At 39.1% G+C, this 19,649-nt stretch overlaps 1 protein-coding gene across 1 annotated transcript; it reads left to right on the top strand.

The window, feature by feature from the left end:
- The first annotated feature begins 1,320 nt into the window (after nt 1-1,320).
- Nucleotides 1,321-19,200, top strand: usp31 (ubiquitin specific peptidase 31). Its single transcript, XM_040046799.1, has 16 exons — nt 1,321-2,503; nt 3,162-3,296; nt 3,660-3,754; nt 3,845-3,937; nt 5,378-5,513; nt 5,831-5,978; nt 6,082-6,262; nt 6,484-6,595; nt 7,110-7,204; nt 8,190-8,267; nt 9,527-9,656; nt 9,899-10,018; nt 10,217-10,442; nt 11,049-11,207; nt 11,335-11,487; nt 12,575-19,200. The coding sequence occupies exons 1-16, from the start codon at nt 1,979-1,981 to the stop codon at nt 14,059-14,061; spliced, it is 3,873 nt and encodes a 1,290-aa protein (XP_039902733.1). The 5' UTR covers nt 1,321-1,978; the 3' UTR covers nt 14,062-19,200.
- The last annotated feature ends 449 nt before the right edge of the window (nt 19,201-19,649 follow it).

The following is a 19,649-nucleotide window of genomic DNA, read 5'->3' as shown; positions in this document are numbered from 1 at the left end:
TCAAACATATCCTGCGTTAATTATTTTGATTCTTTGTTTGAAAAAATGTACAAAGATATGGACAACCATATGCTAGCATGGCCATACAAAATTCACACACGTGTAGATATACACATACCACCTTCTAATATATGTACTTCGGTTACTCAGATAATCAGATAAATAGGCACACTTGTGGCTCTCCTTTTCCTTTTTTAATGCTTGTTGCACCTCCTTCAGGCACAATAGTGAACTGAAAGTAATGAATGTTGAGACAATTGCTTCCAGTGTGTACACATCTTAACAACTTAACACTCAATTCTGAAATACCCTTCCCAAAGCCCTGGTCTCAACCCTACTAAGTTGTGTTGTAAATTGTGGACAATGCTTAAAAGCCAGGTCTATACCAAGAAACCAGCCAACTTAAGTTTTGCCAAGAAGAGTGGTCTCTTATCCAACTAGAATTATGTCAGAAAACTGGTTATTAGCTACCAAAAGTTTCTGGTTGAGGAACTTGCCAGAGGACATTTAACCAAATATTAGTGCTGGTGTATGTATTTAGAGCCTGTATGTTTACTTTTTACTCTTTGTGGATTAGAGAAAATCCAGCTCCTGTAAGCTTTTGTAAAGTACATAATAGATGTATGCTGTATACCCTGGAAAAAGAACACTTCAAAGAAATCATTAAAATCCCCAAATTACTCATGTCCATGATGTGTGAACTTCAGACTACAATTGTAAATCCCAGAATAAGATGTGATCTAACCAATTTGAGAAAGATTAAGAGATGCAAAATGATTACAAGAGAAATTCACTAAGCCCAAAGTGTGGCACAAAATGAGATATAAAAACACCAAATGAGAGACAAAAAACCCAAAACAAAAGAAAGTATAACACAAAGATACACAAAATGACACTAAAGATGCAAAAAAACCCAAACAAAACAAAACAAAAAAACAACCCAACCAAACAAGCAAAAAAACCAGTGTCAACAGCAGGACGCAGAGGAGCAAATGACTGTAAACAGAATCATAAATGATCAATATAAGAGACAGACGATGACTGGTATCAGCATGGTTAGTCCTTTGCGTGTATTACACCCCTGTGGTGAGTACAGCCCAGTACTGTCACTAATCTGAATTCTTAAGATCTCCTTCCTGAAACTAATATATCTCTTAAAAATTAAACCTTTGATCAGAACTTTAGCGTTAATTATAATTGAATGATAGCCACGGTAGGTACATTTTCCCAGTTAACAAAAGAATATAATCTTAAACCGCTGATCCAACTCCTAGCCAATAGGTGGCGGTATATTAGCTCTAAACAGAGTTATCTGCCGACTACTCGGACAAGAAGAAAAAGAAGAAGTAAACGACAAGCTACTTGGTAGCTTATCCCGAATGTGCCTCTGAATGTGCTAGAAGATGTGAGGTTTAACTGGATTTCGTACACACTCTGCTTAGAGTGTAATTGCCTGCATACCATGGCGGACTGTCTGCTCGTATCGGACCGTGGTGGCTGGGCCGGGAAGCACTGCCGCGGTTTCTGCTGCTCTTGTTGAACCGTTAGCTAATTCAGCTAACGCTGCTGTTTTTACTTCAGCACAGCCGCTGTCGCTTCGGTGCTGCAGGGCAGTAGATCGCAACAACACGGTAACTTTGAAGCAAGTTGCAGGCATAAACAGCTAACCTAAGCAATGTCAGTGCTGCATCTCTTCCGCCATTAGGTCGTTTGGTTTGTTTTGTAGGCAGGATTGTTGTGGAGGATTAGCTAACGTTTTTCGACAACATAAAGACCGCTGCATGCTTTTGGAAGACACAACTTAGTGAACATGTTACCCGCAAACACATCTAACACTCCCTGCAGCTCTAACGTTAACCACTGCTGCTGTCTACATATTTTGAGATGTAGCATCAGTTAGCCAGCAAGATGACTCGGACTCCGTGCAGCACATCTGAGTTTTCCGTCTGCATGTGAGCTGTCTGTGAGAGGGGAAATCATGTCTTGTAAAGCCGCAACCAAGGACAAGAAGTCCAGCTTCAGCAAGAAGCTGTTCAGGCGAGGCTCTGTGCGCTCTGTGGGCAGTTTTATGAGTAAACTCCTGAGGACACTCACAGCGCTGTCACACTTTGGATCCGAAGTGCAAACCGAGGATGACAAAGATGATGGAGGATTTTCCACGTTTAAATCTGGAAGTAAAGATGTACCCATGGAAGATGGGGACCTGGGGGGCTTCCTATCCAGGGAAAGGGTTCCTGGGGTGTCCGGTCTAAAAAACCACGGCAACACCTGCTTCATGAATGCAATTCTGCAGTGCCTCAGTAACACTGAACTCTTTGCCGAGTACCTCGTTTTGGAGCACTACAAAGGCGAGGAGGAGGACGAGGACCAACCAAAGACAAATGGTGTGCATTTGCAGAAGAAGGGTCTTCTGGCCAAAGGAGAGGTCACGGAGCAGCTGTCAGGACTTGTGCGGGCTTTATGGACGTTTGAGTATACCCCCCAGCATAGCAGGGACTTCAAGGTAAGAGTGACATCAATAAATCAAGGCGAGATAACACCAGTAAATAGGGGACCTATTATGCTTTTTCATGTTTTCTGTCTTATATATACTCTTACAGTAGTGTATACAGTCATATTTAACATGACCAAAGTTTCAAAGAATGAGGGCAGTGCACTGTATAAACAAGGAATTCCTTTGGGCCAAACTTAAGCTTCTGCCTGCTTTAGATGCTTGGATGGAGATATGTTTTTCTACACTTGTCTCTGTATGATGTCAGTGATTGCAGTGGCTGCTTTTGTTTGTTGATGCAACCAACCACTTCTAATAAAATAGCTTAAAGGGAAGTTGAATGGGCTCGTTTTAGACCGTGGATGAGCAGGAGTGGTGATAAGGGATCTGAGATAAATAAAGATTATTTTGAACCGTTGCTGATGCAGAACTACTTGCATAGGATAAAAAAAGTATTGAGTTGGACATGAGCATAACAAGCCCTCTTTAAGTAAAGATGACCAGGATTATATTTTTATAACAGTGTATGGTAAAAACAATGCGTACCTACACCACACAAGTCTTATACCTGTTGTTAATAAAGCTTTACTCAATGATCTAGATATTCAGAGTGATTTCAGGATAAACGGTGGCAGGCATCGTAACTTTTGGACCATGCTGTTTCTTGCAGAATGTTGTGTCAAAAAATGCCACACAGTTTAAAGGAAACGCTCAGCATGATGCCCAAGAGTTTCTGCTGTGGCTGCTGGACAGAGTACACGAGGATCTCAACACCGTCAACCCCAACAGCAGGCCTGCTATTAAGGTGAATCCAGAAAATATTTGGTGTTCTAATGTACGTAACCCCCCCTAATCAAGCCACAATTGTGAATCATTAACTGGATATTTTCTCCTCATTGCAACTCATCAGTTTTCATTCCAAGGCTATTTTGTTTCAGTTTATATCTCATCAGTGTTCGGGGTGTTTTGGTCACTTGGTGCAGCTTCCAAATGAGCGGCATTCACAGTCTGGCTCATCTAGGCTTGCCAGGCTTTGTTTTCTCTTTTTTCCCCAGAGCTACTCAATAACAAGACTGTGTAGCTCCCACAGCAGCTTGTGAACCCTGATAGACCAGAATTTATTATGATGAAGTAATCAGACTAAACAAACCTGTTTGTTTTTGTTCAGCCACCTATTGAAGAAGACGATCAAAGCATAGAGGGACCATCTCCTCCCCTTTCTGCTGGGTCGTTTGTACAAGAACTGTTTCAGGCTCAGTACAGGTAAGCCGTAGATGTAGAAGCTCTGTTGCTCTGACGGTGTGACAGGGATGTCTCTGCACCACATTAAGATTTTTAATGTTTTCCCAACAGGTCTTCTCTTACCTGCCCTCATTGCCAAAAGCAGAGCAATACCTTTGATCCCTTCCTCTGTATCTCATTACCAATCCCGCTGCCTCACACACGGTGAGTTTCTCCCTCTGAGCTGTGCTATAGGTCAGGGAGTGATCAGTTGACAACACTTTGATGGCATGTTCTTACATGTTTCTGATGTGTTTGTTGCTCTACCAGGTTGTTTGCATTTCTACACTTTAAGCAGGCATGTTTGTTTAAAGGTCTTTAGAGGAATGATACCTTTCACTGGATGTAAAACAGAATGTGTGTGAAAATATACAGTATATGTGATTGCAAAAGTGGGCGTGTTAAATGTCCAGGAGTAGATTTGTTTGTTGTTGTTGTGTTGTAGAGCATACATCTCATTTTATAAATTAAAAAAAAAGTTCTTCAGGCCATGATATTCACATTTTATTTCAATTAAAATAATAGATTTTTACATGAAGGTCTAAAGCCATGATTAAGTTTACATTAGTAGTGAAAGAATTTGATATGGCCCTCTTAACATGAATTCCATTAGCTAAAAAGTAATCTCTTCCCTAAAGAAAAGAGCTCACGTGGCTCAGAGGTGACAGAGTTGGAATGTGTATCGAGGTTGTCTGACATTTTAAGGAATAAAGCCCTTTGGAGATGAGTTGGAAGGCCAAAAAGCACGACTCCTCCCATGAAGAAGAGAATTTGAGAGTATGTGACTAGAACCTTAAAGGATTCATAACAGAAAACAAACACTCTGTAAGCCTCAGAGACTGAAAGACCCAGAGTGAAATTTCAAAAGCATACAAAAGAAGCGCAGAGTTTTTGAACAAAGCTTTACTGTTTGGATAAAGTAAAGATGATTCCCTAGCTAAGTGAAAGAAAGAGGAAGATGTCACCAGGGAAGCTACAAATTGTATGGCGATGTCTAAAGGTCACTGACAAACAAAGTTCCACAAACTATGAAATATGAGGATTTTGGCGTGTCACCATACTGTTACTTTTTAACCTCTGGAGCTTGGGCATCACCAGGGCTCTGCTATTAGAAGTCTCATAGACATTTCTGTTCTATGATATGATCCTATCCAAATATTTACTTTATTGTAATATCCATTATTATACTTTACACTGATTGTTCTGGACTCGCAAAGAACAAATATTGCCTAACTGTCCAAATGCTTTTAGGCTCAAAGTATTTGGATTACATATCAAAGTATTTTTATGGTTGCAGTACGATAAAGAGAAAAAGTGGCTTTATAGCACTTGGACACAAAGACGGCGTCATGGACTAAACAAACCTGGCGTAATGTTATCTTAGCGTGTACTTTCAGGTAGCATGCAGAATCAGAGGTGTGATGTGTTACGCAACAGTGCCTGCGTCTAGTGTGGCACCTTTCCCGTCATATCAGTTCAGCTCCGGCTTACTTAAAGGCCAAGCTGCAACACCACACCCTCCCCATTTTGTCCAGTATTAAATAGGTGTGTGAATTTTTGTGTGTGTGTTTATTTGTGCTGCTCATTCCTGTTTCTTTTTGTTAGGCCCTTGTATGTGACGGTGGTGTACCAGGGGAAGTACTCTCACTGTATGAGGATTGGAGTTGCTGTTCCGCTCAACAGCACCGTGTATCGCCTCAGAGATGCTGTGTCACGCGAGACTAAGATCCCAATGGACCAGGTGCTATTCCTGTCACTTATCAGGGTCTGCCACAGTGAGACTATATTACGGGCACAGTGTCGGTACAGCCAGTTCTAAAACAGAAGCGAGTTTTGCTACAAGCCCCTGGCTGTTATAGGTTATATTTGGGAGGTAGTACGCAAGTCTAACATTTGTTCTTAGTACTACAGCAGCAAAAAAGGGCTTGAGAGCATATGTAAATTACAGCTAAAGCAGGATGCAGCTGCTAATAAGATTACTGAATTGCTGTAATACTGATATGGACTTAATACAGAATAATTGCTACAAGGTTTAAATGTGTTGTTTTTCTCTTGTAGTTTGTTTTGACTGAAATGTACTACGACGGCTTTCACCGTTCGTTTTGTGACGATGATGACGATCTTGACATCATACAAGAGAGCGATTCCATCTTTGCCTTTGAGACACCTGAGACCTTCAGGCTGGAAAACATCCGCACAAAAAGAGGTTACTCAGTAGCTTTAAAATTTTATTTTATTTTTATTTTTATAAAAGGTGTGTTCTGCATTTTCCACGTTTACTCACTCACGTGCCATGCTGTCTTTCACAGGAAGCCTTCTGGCAAATCTGAATCATAACAACTTGAAGTATGGGACAGAAATCAGCAGGACTCCGTCTTTTATGCAGGGGGCTGTGACACCTGTAACTGCATCACCCAATAAAAACCTGGGACCAGAAAAAATGATCCTTTTGGTGTGTAACAGAGCGTGTACTGGCCACCAAGGAAAGAGGTACTGCACCTCAGAGTGATTTTATGTTCTGTATTTCTTACTCATCCGCTCTGCTTCTTCTGATTATGTAATACATGCCCTGTTCTTGTGGGTCTGTCAGTGATAAAGAAGGGTTATTGACATAACCCACAATTTGTCCCTGGCATTTACCTAATAACAGGCCTGATGGAGAAGCTGATAGCAGCTAATGGAACTTGTGCATTTTGTTTTTTTATTTTTAGGTTTGGCCTGCCTTTTGTACTGTACTTGGAGCGCACTGTGACCTGGGATGCTCTGCAAAAAGAGATCCTTGAGAAAATGCGCCATCTTTTGAGGCCTGGGGTCTACATTCAGGTAGGATGACAACCACTCACTCTGCCTTATACTCAGTTTATTTCCTTAAGTAGTCCTGCAGCCTTTATTTACCTGAACCGCTGAAGTCAAAGGTTTTATTTGGAGGTGGTTTATAGTGATCGTACCCTCTGTTTGATCACAAGTAAGTACAAACCTTCCTCCAGCATTCTCCTGTTTATACCGACTATACAAGCAGTGACTACCACTTGTGGGGAGATTATTAAGAAAGCTTTATTTTAAACAACAAGGTATCTAGACCCATCAGTCTAGATACCTCCTGCACTGATGGGTCACATCTTTGCTAACTTAACATGAAAGTTCATAAAACAGAAACAAATGTAGAGTGACACTTTCTGACAGATGATGCACAGCTGGAAAGACAATACTGTCCTAATTTATTTTTTAAGTGAAGTTGAAATTTTAATAGGTATCAAAACTATTTTTAAGAAAAAAAGAGTTTGAAGTAGTTGGATGACACTGGGGGGTTTATATTTCATTTTCATTCTGTGTGCAGGTTGGACCTTTCAGTCTTCGAGTGGTTGGCGTTGTTGGCATCACCTACCTCCTGCCCCAAGATGAGCGACCACTGTGTCATCCAACTGTGGAAAGGTCCGTTCAGATAGCCATTGTTATATTTGATAACTACTTGATTTCAGATGAGAAGTATGACCTAAAATTTAACTAAGTCGGGATATGTTTATTCAGAACGTTCTTTAGTAAATTTCAGCTTACTCACACTGTGACTTCTTGTGACAGCTCATAAAAGCAACTCATAAGGCTAATAACCCAGACTATAAAATGACTGTTTTTCTCTCTAAAGCCTGTTTACATTGCCATAATTATATTGGATCACTGAACTTAAAAAAAAACCAAACAAATATAACCTTGCCTTGCAAAACAAGTATAGCCGTTTGACATGTCGTAGTCATGTAGTAACAAACTCAGCAGTTTAAAAAAGGTGTATTACCGGTGCCAGGCTCTCCAAATGCCTTAATGTTTTGCAGCAGTCACAGCACGTCAGTGAAAGTGAGAAAATCTGAAATCCTAATAAATACTGGTGCATAAACATAAAGGTAAAGGCAGGCATGAGCTTGAGTAAATAGTTTGAAGTTGTAATTACATCAATTTTCAGCTTTAATCTCGCCTCTCCACACTTGCCCCATCAGTTCTACTTCACTTATGACCTGAGCAGAGGACATGCCCTAACAGGATTTGAATGTTAAATTACCAGTTTGGCCTGTTTGACTTAGAACCTGAATGATTTCAGAATAACAAAACAAGTCACAACACTGCAGATGCACAAACCAAAGTGCAATTATATTTGATTTTATTATGATCATGATTAATCAGTGGCGATCATAACTAGCATGCTTTCTTTTGTTTATTGAATACAGTCCTGAAACATTTAATATAGCTCTGTTCTCAGTATAAACGATTAACTGTCATACTGTATTCAAATATCTGTCTGACATAAAGGTGTTTTTAAATTACATTTAAGTGAATGGAACTCTTGTCATACAGTGCTTGGAAGAGGGGAAAAAAACCTTTTTCACTCATCTTACTTTGTTGCTAAATGATTTTTTTCTCATTACAGAGCATACAAGTCCTGTGGACAAGGGGGACCACCACATGTGAAAATTGTAGTTGAATGGGACAAAGAGACCAAGGACTAGTAAGTGGAAAAAAATACAGATGTGTATGTGTCCAGTTTCACTTGTCTACAGCACAGTTGTTCTGCAAAGGATAAAAGGTTTGAATTGGAATTTGTGGGCATTTTAACCAGAGCTAAACAAATATCATTGTTAAATTAAAAAAGTATAGTTTTTGTTAGCCATGACCTATCTACCCAAATATAAAAGCCAGCTTTGACAAATGAGTAAGAAATGAGGTCTTTACTATAGGCAGACCAATTCTGCTTAAGACCCATTTTGAGATGGGGAAATCCTGAAAACTGTTCTGAAAATTGGTAAAGCCACTGGTTATAACTGACTTTGTTGACATAACATTGACTCTGTAATTGATTATGATTGCTACAGACAGCCTAGTTTTGCTTCGTAAGCAGTTCCATTCAGACCACCATAGAAATGATGGAACATTACAGACAAATGCGGCTGAACTTCAAAGTGTTTTGATGTCTGCAGTTGCAGAATTTTGACCCGTTTCTGGTCCTGACTTAATGTAACTGCTTTTTGACTTTAAGGGCAAAATCTGTAGTGCCACAGACACAGAAAATCCCCCACCTTCCCCACTCCCATCTCTTCTATTGTAGCTGTCAGGGCTGTGGTTTAGCAGTTCAATGTGTCTCAGCATTTTCAGTAAAATTGATGGTGACAGTAATTGCTTTGCCGAGTGTTTCTGAAAAGACGTTCAAATTGAGCAACACCTCAAACTTAACTAAGGGTGTTTCAGAGGACGTGGCCTTTTCTGTGCGTACCTCCTAACATATCGTTTGCTTGACAGGATTTCTTTTTTCAAGAACTAACTTATGTAAAATGTCAAAAAATTCACGCTGCATTTGAAGCAGTTCCTTCTTTCTCACTAAGCTGACTAATATGTCGAGCAGTTAACACAAACGCCCATGCTGGCCAAATCAAACTTTTTTTTTTTCCCCTTTTTGGTACTTGGATATTGATGATGTTGATGATGTTGGCTTTGAACAAATCCTGTCGAGTTCATGTGTAATGCATGTCTGCACAAGTGCTGTTTGTGAAGCCCTTTAAAGTCTTAAATCCTTTAGTTGCACTGCTGGGTGTGAAGCGTTAATGTAAAGACAAACAGCATTCTTATGACATGGTAAACAATTACTTCATCTGTCTCAGTTACAATAAAATACTGGTCAGTTTATTTTTCTTTTATCAATCTCAGATCCTGTGATCCTCACCTGACTGCGCTGTTACACGAAGGGTGTGTTTCTTTTTCTGTTTCCCACAGTCTGTTTGGACACACCGAGGAAGAGTATATTCCGGATGCTGAGAGTGTCTATCTGCATCGAGAACAACATCACCAGCCGCAGGCCTGCACCCTTGCTCAGTGCTTTCAGCTGTACACTAAAGAAGAGCAGGTAGACACACGAGCATGTATGCATGCGTGCAAGACGGCACTGTTAGTAGTTTTAGTTGAATAAATAAATCGTAAACTGGCCTTGGCACATGCACTCACAGTGGTTTTACTGTGTTTTGCTCTGGAGTAAAAGAGAGAAGTTGGAGGGAAATTCGGGGCCTCATCCTGTGTGAGGTCTATTATATAAGCTCTGTGGTTGGGGCTTTCTCTTCATAGCTACTCCTTGGGTCTTGTGTGTTTTAGCTGGCCCCAGACGACGCCTGGCGCTGTCCCCACTGCAAGCAGCTGCAGCAGGGCCGGATTAAGCTCAGCCTGTGGACGCTCCCGGATGTACTCATACTGCATCTCAAGAGGTTCAGACAGGTATTTTAGTTCATCTGGATATTTTCAGTAAGAATTTGTAAGTAAGTTTTTTGCTAAATCCTATATGTTGACCAGCAGATATTAAAAATTAACACTGTACATCTGCAGAACTTAAAGGTTAGAGTTTTAGTCTAGGTGGACAGCTGATGGTCAGATAACGAGACTCTGTTGCAACATGCTTCTATATTTTTGTTTCAGGAGGGGGACCGGAGGGTGAAGATGCAGAACATGGTGAGGTTCCCGTTGATGGGGATGGACATGGCTCCTCACGTGGTTAAGAGAAGCCAGAGTAGCTGGAGTTTACCTTCCCATTGGTCTCCGTGGAGACGGTCCTATGGACTGGGAAGGAATCCTGATGACTACCTGTATGACCTGTATGCTGTTTGCAACCATCACGGGAACATGCACGGAGGCCACTACACTGGTAATGCGAGCAGTTCTTTGCTTCAGACCTATTTTAAAATGGATCAGAAATGCAAATTAAACCTTTTTTTAATGCCTGTCCTTATTTTCTCTCATATGTGCAATGTTACTGTGTTTGAAAGTCAAATGAAATGTGGGCAAGCTGTCAAATAGTGATGTAAAAGTATATAAAAGTAATCCCTGTAAGCCAAAAGCTCAGAGTCAGCCTCCAGACTACTGGAATATAAGCTTCATGCCAAGCTAATGTCAGCGAAGCACATGATTTCCTTATATTTCCAAGTGTTATATGCCAGTAGAGTCAAACTACAAGCTGCTTGGTAACATTTTTGCTGAGCAGTATTTTGGGATTAGGAGAAAGTGGGCTTTCAGACAAGCGGGCATTTAAAGGGGACAAAACCAAAAAATGGCTTGTTTCAGCCTGAGGTAAAACTGAGTGGGACATCAGGGGAAGGAGTAAAAAAAAGATAAAGTCAAACAAACAATGAATCACTGATTTGCTTTTAACTGTGATAAGATGCAAATTAAACGTTGTATTGGAAATGAGCATAACAAGCAGCTGAATGTGTTTGCCATCCATGTTAACTCATTCTTTACTTTGTGCTCACAGCATACTGCAAAAACTCCATTGATGGTCAGTGGTACTGCTTTGATGACAGTGAAGTTACAGCAATAGCTGATGATGACGTGTGCCAGCAAACAGCCTATATACTGTTCTATCAGAGGAGAACAGTCATCCCCTCTTGGTCTGCCAATAGCTCTGTGGCTGGTCAGTATTTATTTATACACCATTTGTCCACCTAGCATATGTAATGTATACTGTACCATAAAGTGGCATAACAAGCTTTATGTGACATTTAAGGCTTAAAATGTATCCATGTTTGTGTTTTAATCAGGCTCTACTAGTTCATCCTTGTGTGATCACTGGATCAACAGGCTACCTGGCAGCAGGCCTGCTAGTTTGGCCTCTGGAGCCTCATCCAGACGCACTTCTCTGGCTTCACTGGCTGAGTCGGTTGAGTTTCCAGTCGAACGTAGTGAGGATGACGGTGAGAAAATGCTGAACTTTCATTTATTTATTTATTTTTATTTAAAGGTTCCTGATTGTTCATTTTCATTGATTTTCATCATACACACATCTACTGCCTCCTGAGCGGGTCATAGTTTCAGAAATGCACAAAGTTCAGAGTTTGGTTTCAAGGTTTTTTAAGTCCATCGCATTTATAGGGATAGTTTAAAGCTTCCTCTAAAGACAATATCTAAAGTGGGATTAAAAATTACAGTCAAGAATTACAAACTCAGACCTTAAATTTACCAATCCCAACTCTAATAATTAAAGTCACAAGGCAAATATGGCATTGGAGTGAAATGAACAAGTCCCCACAGATCTCTGAGGTGTGGGAAACCTTCACTAGCCAGTCTGCAAGATATGGCTTGCATGTTGTAAAATTTCAGAAAACTATGCATGACTTGTCTCGGATGCTCCCTTTTTATTAACTTATAATTTAACTTGGTTTTTACTAGTCATCGTGTAGGCCTTGGTCTTGTACTAAGCGAGAATAACATTACAGGCACTGTAAATGTGATAAAGTCCTTTATTATATAGCATAGCTTTGTAGCAATGTAGAAATATGGCCTGAGTGATGTTTAAGGTCCAGTGGGTTATAGCTGTTTGCAATTTTATTGATATTGGCTTTGATAATGGCTAATAAATGAAAATTTAAAAACTAGAGAGTATTACATAGTTTGTCCATCAGATGGCACTCTGCAAGTTCCCTGTTGGTAACATGTGTTTATAATGCTGCAAAACAACCAGCTGATCACAGTAGAGTCAGTGTTAATGAGCAATAGATGATCTGTTGTGGTAATAAAACAAGATTATTTTTTTAAACGACACTGTCACATAATCTAATAAGGACTCAAAAAAAGAAAACCAGCCAAAATGTCTATTTTTTTTAAATAATCAAATATCAGTGTCAGTATTGTTATTGATGTAGATACACTGATGGATTTACCCTCCAAAAGTGTGAAACAGTACAACTATTTCATTTGATTCTTAATATAAAAATAATAATGCTTGTTCATTATTGTGTAGATGTTGGTGTGTTTTAAACTAAATAATTCCCTGTTTTTTAGGAGGATTCTCTGTCCGCCCCTTTGTGAGGAGTATTCAGCGACAGAGTTTGTCCTCCAGGTCATCCATTGCCAGTCCTTTAGCTTTCAGTGACAGTGGGATAAAACCTTCCTGGTCTCTCTCTGCCAAGCTGCACATGAGATCTAACTCTCCCTCACGGTTCTCCCTTGACTCTCGGTGTTCCCCTCCTTTAGAGAGGATAGGAGAGGCATGTGACGACAAGGTTTCCACATCGTGTTTTGGCAGCTACAGTAAACACGAACGATACTTTGGCAACAGGACTCCGTTGTCTATGATGGAGAGCAGTTTCCCCGACCAGGACAACAATAAAAGGTTCTTAGACATGTACTGTCGGGCTTCCACTCCAGTGGAAAAGAAGATCACCAAAAATGAGCCAACTGAAAACAACAACCAGATTACAGCTATAGACCAAAACATATTACCCACTCAAGCTACTCCCTCCAAAGAACAGAAACGTAAGAATAGTATCGGAGGATTTGGCTTAAAGGCTGAAAGCACAGGATCCACAAAGAGTGTCAGCAAAGTGGAGCAAGATAAAAGCTCCAAAAAACGATTGTGCTCGACCCACAAGACCTCTGCACCTGAGACGTCTTCCAGTACACCAGTGAAAGGTAAAAAGCTGAGCAATACTAAAGAGAAGAGTGCAAATGCTAAGAAAAGCACCTCGACGCCTAGCGGGACTCCCTCCAAAACGAAAGAGTCAAATCAGCCTCCAGAGGCTACGCCACAACATAAGCCATGCGTCCGTTCCACGCCTCAGTCCTCAGCTTCTCCTTCACCAACCTCAAAGAAGAATTCCACTGTCACTGAGAAGAGCTCAACAAACAGCAGGAAGCGGCTTATAGAAAGGAGCTACAGTAGAGATTCTATGCACACTAGCCCTCTGGCTGACAACCTCAGATGCAGCTCGGTAGCACGCTGCTCACTTTCAAAGAGCGGCGAAAGCAACCGTCCTGAGAGGAGATTTGTGCGGAGTTCCAGCAGCAGTTCTTCTGTCACTAGCCTGCGTTCACCCAGCGTTTCCACCAGAGATCTGCAGCGCAGCAGCAAATCTGAGGAGAAAGGGTTGTCTTTCTTCAAGAGTGCCCTCCGACAAAGGGAAAGCCGCCGGTCGGCTGATTTAGGAAAAAGTACCATGCTCACCAAAAAAGCCTCGGAGAGGACATGCAAGCAGAATGGACAAGCCAAGGAGATCGGTGGCAATGGTGGAAAGCCAGGAGACGCGGCGTCTTCTCCGAAATCTGCAGAGACTCCTGGAGGTGAGACAAAATCAGAGACAAAGGAGTCTTCCAAGCCCCCCAGCTCTCTGAGTCGCTCTCTTTTAAATGTAGGCAAGTCCAAGTCTTCCACTTCTGAAGTAAGTTCCAAATCTCCTAATGGGAAGAAACCCCTTGAAAGAATGACATCTTCCCGAAAACTGTCATCGAGCATGCAATCTCCTGCACGAACAACACAGAGGCCTCAATGATACATCTATAGTCGGTATATTGAACAAGCATAATGCAGCTAATCTTTGTGCCTAAGTTTCAGCGAGCTCCAGATGTATTTAAGACACATTTTTGATGTTATGGTTTTGTACTCTTGGTTTAAATGCACATGTTGGGTTTGCAATTTGAGTATTGGCAGCCAGCTTTGAGTGTTTAAAGATATTTAAAAGTACTGTATCATCATCCGCCTACCTGAGTGCCAAGCACTTGTGTAGTATGCTGCCAATTTAGCTTCTTCCAGTAGTAAATATTGATACCTTTTCCACCTTTGGTGGTGCAGCAGCGTATTTGATTTTGTGCACGGAAGACCTGTACGACACGAGCGTGAAACAAAACTTGATTTAAAATGCAGCAGCTTATCCATTTGAACTTGAGTCTCTACGAAATACTTATCAATGTCTTGTGCACCAGTAACTTGTAATTCAGATATTGTAGTAGTTTTGTTGTAGTTTTCTGTTACACAGGTTCCAACTCTTCTAGTTATTCTAGAATTGATTAGCTGGCTGCTGATGCTTGGATTCTGCTGCTGTTCTGTAAGCATTTCAAATCATTGTCAAAGGGTACAAAACTTTAACATCAAAAATAGCCTCTGACAAATACTGAAACAAAATTATTCAGACATGCACACAATTACAAAAGAGTTTCATTCCGAAATAGAGTTGGCTAATAGTACATTTCATTGATTGTTTTTACCACTGATGGGTTAAATCTCTGTTCTTCAAGCAAGTTTCTCCATGCACCTACTGCTTTAGTCTATAAAGGTCTTACAAATATTATTCTTACTCCATTTTTCCATTAAGAAAAAATAAGTAATCTCATAATGTGGCTCTACTTGATAGTTCCTAGCATTGATACAGAGCAGCAGGAAGAACAAAACCAGAACTAATGTTGGCAAGAAATTAGAATTGGTTTACAATTTGTCCAATAATTCAAAACGTTATTATTTTTTTTTACGAGTACCTTTTTAAATATAAATCTATTTTTCAAAATTTTATTGAAGTACTTTTGCATTAAATTGATAGTGTGTTTTGGAATGAAACCCTTTACAGTCACGGTATATAAATATATGTATATGTGTCTGTACATATATTGACAGAAAGTATATGGTATGTAACTCATTTTTTATTTTCTCCTTCCATGAGCAAGATGAAAATAATCTTAAGCGCCTTTCAATGCTGTACATGTAAACAAATAATTGCCTTTGGCAACATAGTAGTCTTCTACTGTATGCATCACTGAGTAGGAATGTTTTGTTCGCACTTTGTAAACACGAAGCAGTGTCGTAATTATTAATTTAGTAGTTTCGAGACATATCAGACAGTAGATTCAACAGGCCTTAGACTTGAAATGATAAAAGTGTACATTCATCTCGATGTTTCAGGGGCCATTTTTTTTTAAGAAATCACCCCTTTATTTCACCTGGTGCTCTAAAATGCCACTGCTCCACTAGCTCTTGTTTCTTAAATGAGCATTCTTTCAAATGATGACATTCAGAACTGTGACCACAAACTTCAGAAAAGGTATTGTTTATCATAACCCGCGGTACCTCACTGGAGAATATTTTCCATTTTGTTATTCATCAGCTTGAATCAGAATATTGATAATGAGCCATTTGGTTGATTATAGATCTACACATACATTGTCATGGAGTGGTTGTTGTCCAAATATGGACATGTATGGGAAAATAACAGATGCATTGTGGAGTAAAGTTCAAAGCAGTGGCAGAATATTATCAGTGCTGCCGTCATGATGCTTGCTGGCCTTTTTGTGAACAATCAGCTTTAGTTCACTATAGAAATGCCCCATTTATAAGACAATACTCATACATTAGGCACCACTATAGTGTATGTTTCAAAAGATTCAAAGTTATTTTATTATAAACCACAACTAAGTGATTTTACTTCTAGCATAAAACATTTTGAGTTTGGTATTTTGCAGTATCTTTCTCACTATTTCTCTGTAGCATATATGAGGTTTCAGGTTTACATTGGGTTCTCAGATGGTTTTGGATACCACTCATTTTTAAACAGTTCGGTGTATTATTTCAATGGTCTGTACAGGTTGTTAAAATTGAAATTATACCCAGAAACGTTTAATCTACCTGGTTTGCTTGATGAATTGTCACGTTTAGACAACACGATGTGCTCGAGCAACACTAGATGACGTTTCATGTCTTTATTGAAGCCACCTGTTAAACCTTTCCTTGCATTTAATAACTGGTCGAACATCCTGTTAACCTTCCAGTAATAATTAATTTGTTTATAACTGGGACACTTATTAAAGTAGCCTCAAACCTGACATTTAAGGGAAGCTTTTGAAGGTCTCAGTCAGTTTACCTTTTAAGTGATGAACATCCTATTTATCCTCAGGACGTTTTTATCGCTACTTCTGCGATTTAACATGGTGTGCTAATCTTTAGTGTTAGTGTGGGGTTGCATAAAAAGGTGTCTGCTGCAGACCTGGGACTTTTCTCCGTACGTGGACTGACTATGGCATTCAAGCTGCAACAGACCACAGAGATTACATAGAGCTGTTTAAATATGGTGGTGTTCTTGTAGCTGCTCTTTTCTACTTAACATGTGTAATCTATCAGGAAGCTGACAATGGCACTTTGGATCAAAGCAGGATCATTTTAAGTACATTTAGCTTTCCCTTTCTTGTTTGCCTGTTTAGAAGTCTGTAATTGAAATGTAGTGGTTAGTGTGTATTTTAGAGAGCTGGGCCTTGGCATTAAGCTTTTTTTTTTTTTTTTTTTTTTTTTTTTTTTTTTTTTGGGTCCATAAATTTGCTTGCTACATAAACAATTTATTAGAACATCTCACGAAGCAGTAGACAATCTCATAATGTAATAAAGTCAAAATGTATAGTGTTTATAACACACTGTGTAAATACGGTTTGTGGTTTGAGGTGCGGATGTCGCCAAACCTTTTATTTGGCTTTTTTCCTGTATATGTTGGACACTAAAAACTGCAGGATGTTTTCACTCATGTTTATAGATTGGCTTTGTTTTGATAACGTAGGGTTAGATGAGAGCTGTTGATTTAGCAGTTGCAGTTAAAGGTCCTAATGGCAAGCGGTTTGTTGAGCTTAAAATTGGCGGTGTGCAGTCTAAACTCTTGAAAGAAAGCTGGAAGCATATTGCGCACCTGTTACAGCCCTGCTGCCAAACATGAACCATAAAAACACTACGATTGCAAAAATCTAAAAAAAAAATCATAACATCATGTCTTTGTTGTTTGGTGTTCATCAGATGGATTCAGTTTGATTTACAAAAACGTGTCAAACTGCCGCATTTGAGGGCCACTGAATTTATTAACGGTTGAAGGACAAAATATAAGATTCCTAGTTATCAATTCCAGGATCGGTCATCTCGTAGCTTTATCTCCACGCCAGTTATGTGTCTGCATTTTTCATTTTTGTTTGTAAATTTGTTGTCAGTGTACAAAATCGAGAATGATTAAGGAATGCAGTATTGCATGAAAACGCTAATGCATGTATTTATTAACTATGCAAAATTCCGCAGCTGTGTAAAGTAGAAAGCAAAGCATGGCTGGTATATTCATCGCTTAATTTGCACGTCATTTAGAAACTGTAAAATCTAGCATACTTCATCATTGCTTTAAAGGATTAAACTTAATGTTGCCTATATGAAAGAAAATCTATTTAATTCCCTAACTGCATATAGCATTATATCAATTAGTGTTTTGTTTTTTTTCTCACTTTGTTATTTAATTCTGCTGATCTGTGCTCTCTGGGTGCTCCTACCACAGTGGTTGTTTATTGTGTCTTCTTTAATATTTACTGTTGTACACCAGCAGAGACAACACTATGGAATCGATTATCTCTCTTTGATCACTATATAGACTCATTATGTACGCGTATATCGTAAGAATTCCAACTTTGGTTCACCTCAGTGAACGGTTTGTGAACCCCTGTTTCCATATTCTCAGCTGCATTGAAGATGTGGTCTGTCTGTCATATAAAATAGATACATGTAGCTCAATGCAATAAACAAAGATAGTAAATTTATAGTTTTATAACACAGTACATGGTCAGTGACATTATAATATTAATATCTTAATACTTTTGAGGGTTATTTTATTTTTCTTATTGTAAACTGTTTATCAACAAACGGTAACTTCCAATGTTTTAAAGCGGTGCCATTTATTCTTTTTTTTTTCTTTCTAATGACTGGTGAAGTGGGTATTAAACGTTAATCACTTTAGTTGTAAAATGCATTCAGGCTTCCCTGCAGAACTTAATTAGGATTAGAGAATCCTGCTTGGAGTTGTTGTTGCGACATAGACGTTTTGTTTTGCTGTTAAAATTCATGATGTTCAATTCAAAGTTGCAGTAGCAAAACTACCATAATCCTACATTTGAGGTACAGACTTAAGGTTCTGCAGATGGCGAGGTACTGCAAATACACACCTGGATGAGCTGAAATAGCCGGTGAGGATTTGAGAAGCTTTTGAGAGCATTTTCAAACGGAAACACTACAAAAAAAGGATGCTGAAACTTTTCAGAAGCCTTAAGCAAAGAAAATTGTAATGGACAGTTTCTATCTTTGGATCAGAGAATCTAAGGAGAGGTTTGATGAATGAATGTCACAAGTCTCATTTTCTTTTAAACTATTTTAACACTACAGTGCTTAATGAAAGCATGCCTCTTCTTTTGGTTTTTGCTCTTTTACTTTCTGTATAAATTGTAATGCGTTTGTACACTGCATTCATGGAGATTTGTTTTCATTCTAAAGTCTTTTACTGTACTCCCTGCTGAACTATGTGGTTATTATATTGACATCTGCAGTGTCTGAATTGACCAATTTTTCTTTCTTTCTTTTCTTTTTTTTTTTTTTTTAATTTTAGTTTACATTAGAGTATTTGTTCCAGCATATGCCTGCTATTTAACTTTTTTTTAATATATATTTTTACAATTGAAACAACCAGTTTCAAGTTCATTAGACTGTGTCCAAGCATTCTGTTAATTTATTTGTGTTTGTCGTTTTTTTTAAAGTCATATATGCACTTTTTTTCCCTCCAAAAGAACGAATGTGTATATACTTTGTTGGTTAATCCATGCAAGTATAAATTGAAAAAGATTAAAAATATTGAAACTGTCTTGGTTGTTGTGCTTTTACTTTGTGTAATGTTGAGGTATAGCTATTCCTACACTAGGGGGAGTGTTTCTCTAACAAATCTGTTCACAGCATGACTCCTAATGCATCTCATGTGTTTTCTTGGTTTATGCATCATTAAAAAAACGAAGAAAAAATATGTAGTCTTTGGGTAAGATTGTGTGCATTACTGTTGCACAGCTCGAGATTGATAAATGCCAGAAAAGCATGACTTACCTATAATTCAGGCAAACCTATATGTGGTCAGTTTTCAGAACACTGTTCAAAGCTTGGTGCATTAAAAAAGAAAGAGCATTCTGGAGTTCAAAGTTCCCTTTTTATCAATATCAAAGTGAGCTAGGTTTGGATGTCCAAGTGAATGAGCACACACAATTTACTGGTTATTGTCTCGCTGCTGTAGAGACTGTTTTGTCTGAGATCTCAAGGTTTTGA

Source organism: Simochromis diagramma, unplaced genomic scaffold (assembly GCF_900408965.1).
Source record: "Simochromis diagramma unplaced genomic scaffold, fSimDia1.1 OVJJ01000321.1, whole genome shotgun sequence".
NCBI classification, from domain to species: Eukaryota; Metazoa; Chordata; class Actinopteri; order Cichliformes; family Cichlidae; genus Simochromis; species Simochromis diagramma.
This window is presented reverse-complemented; position numbering and strand designations above follow the sequence as displayed.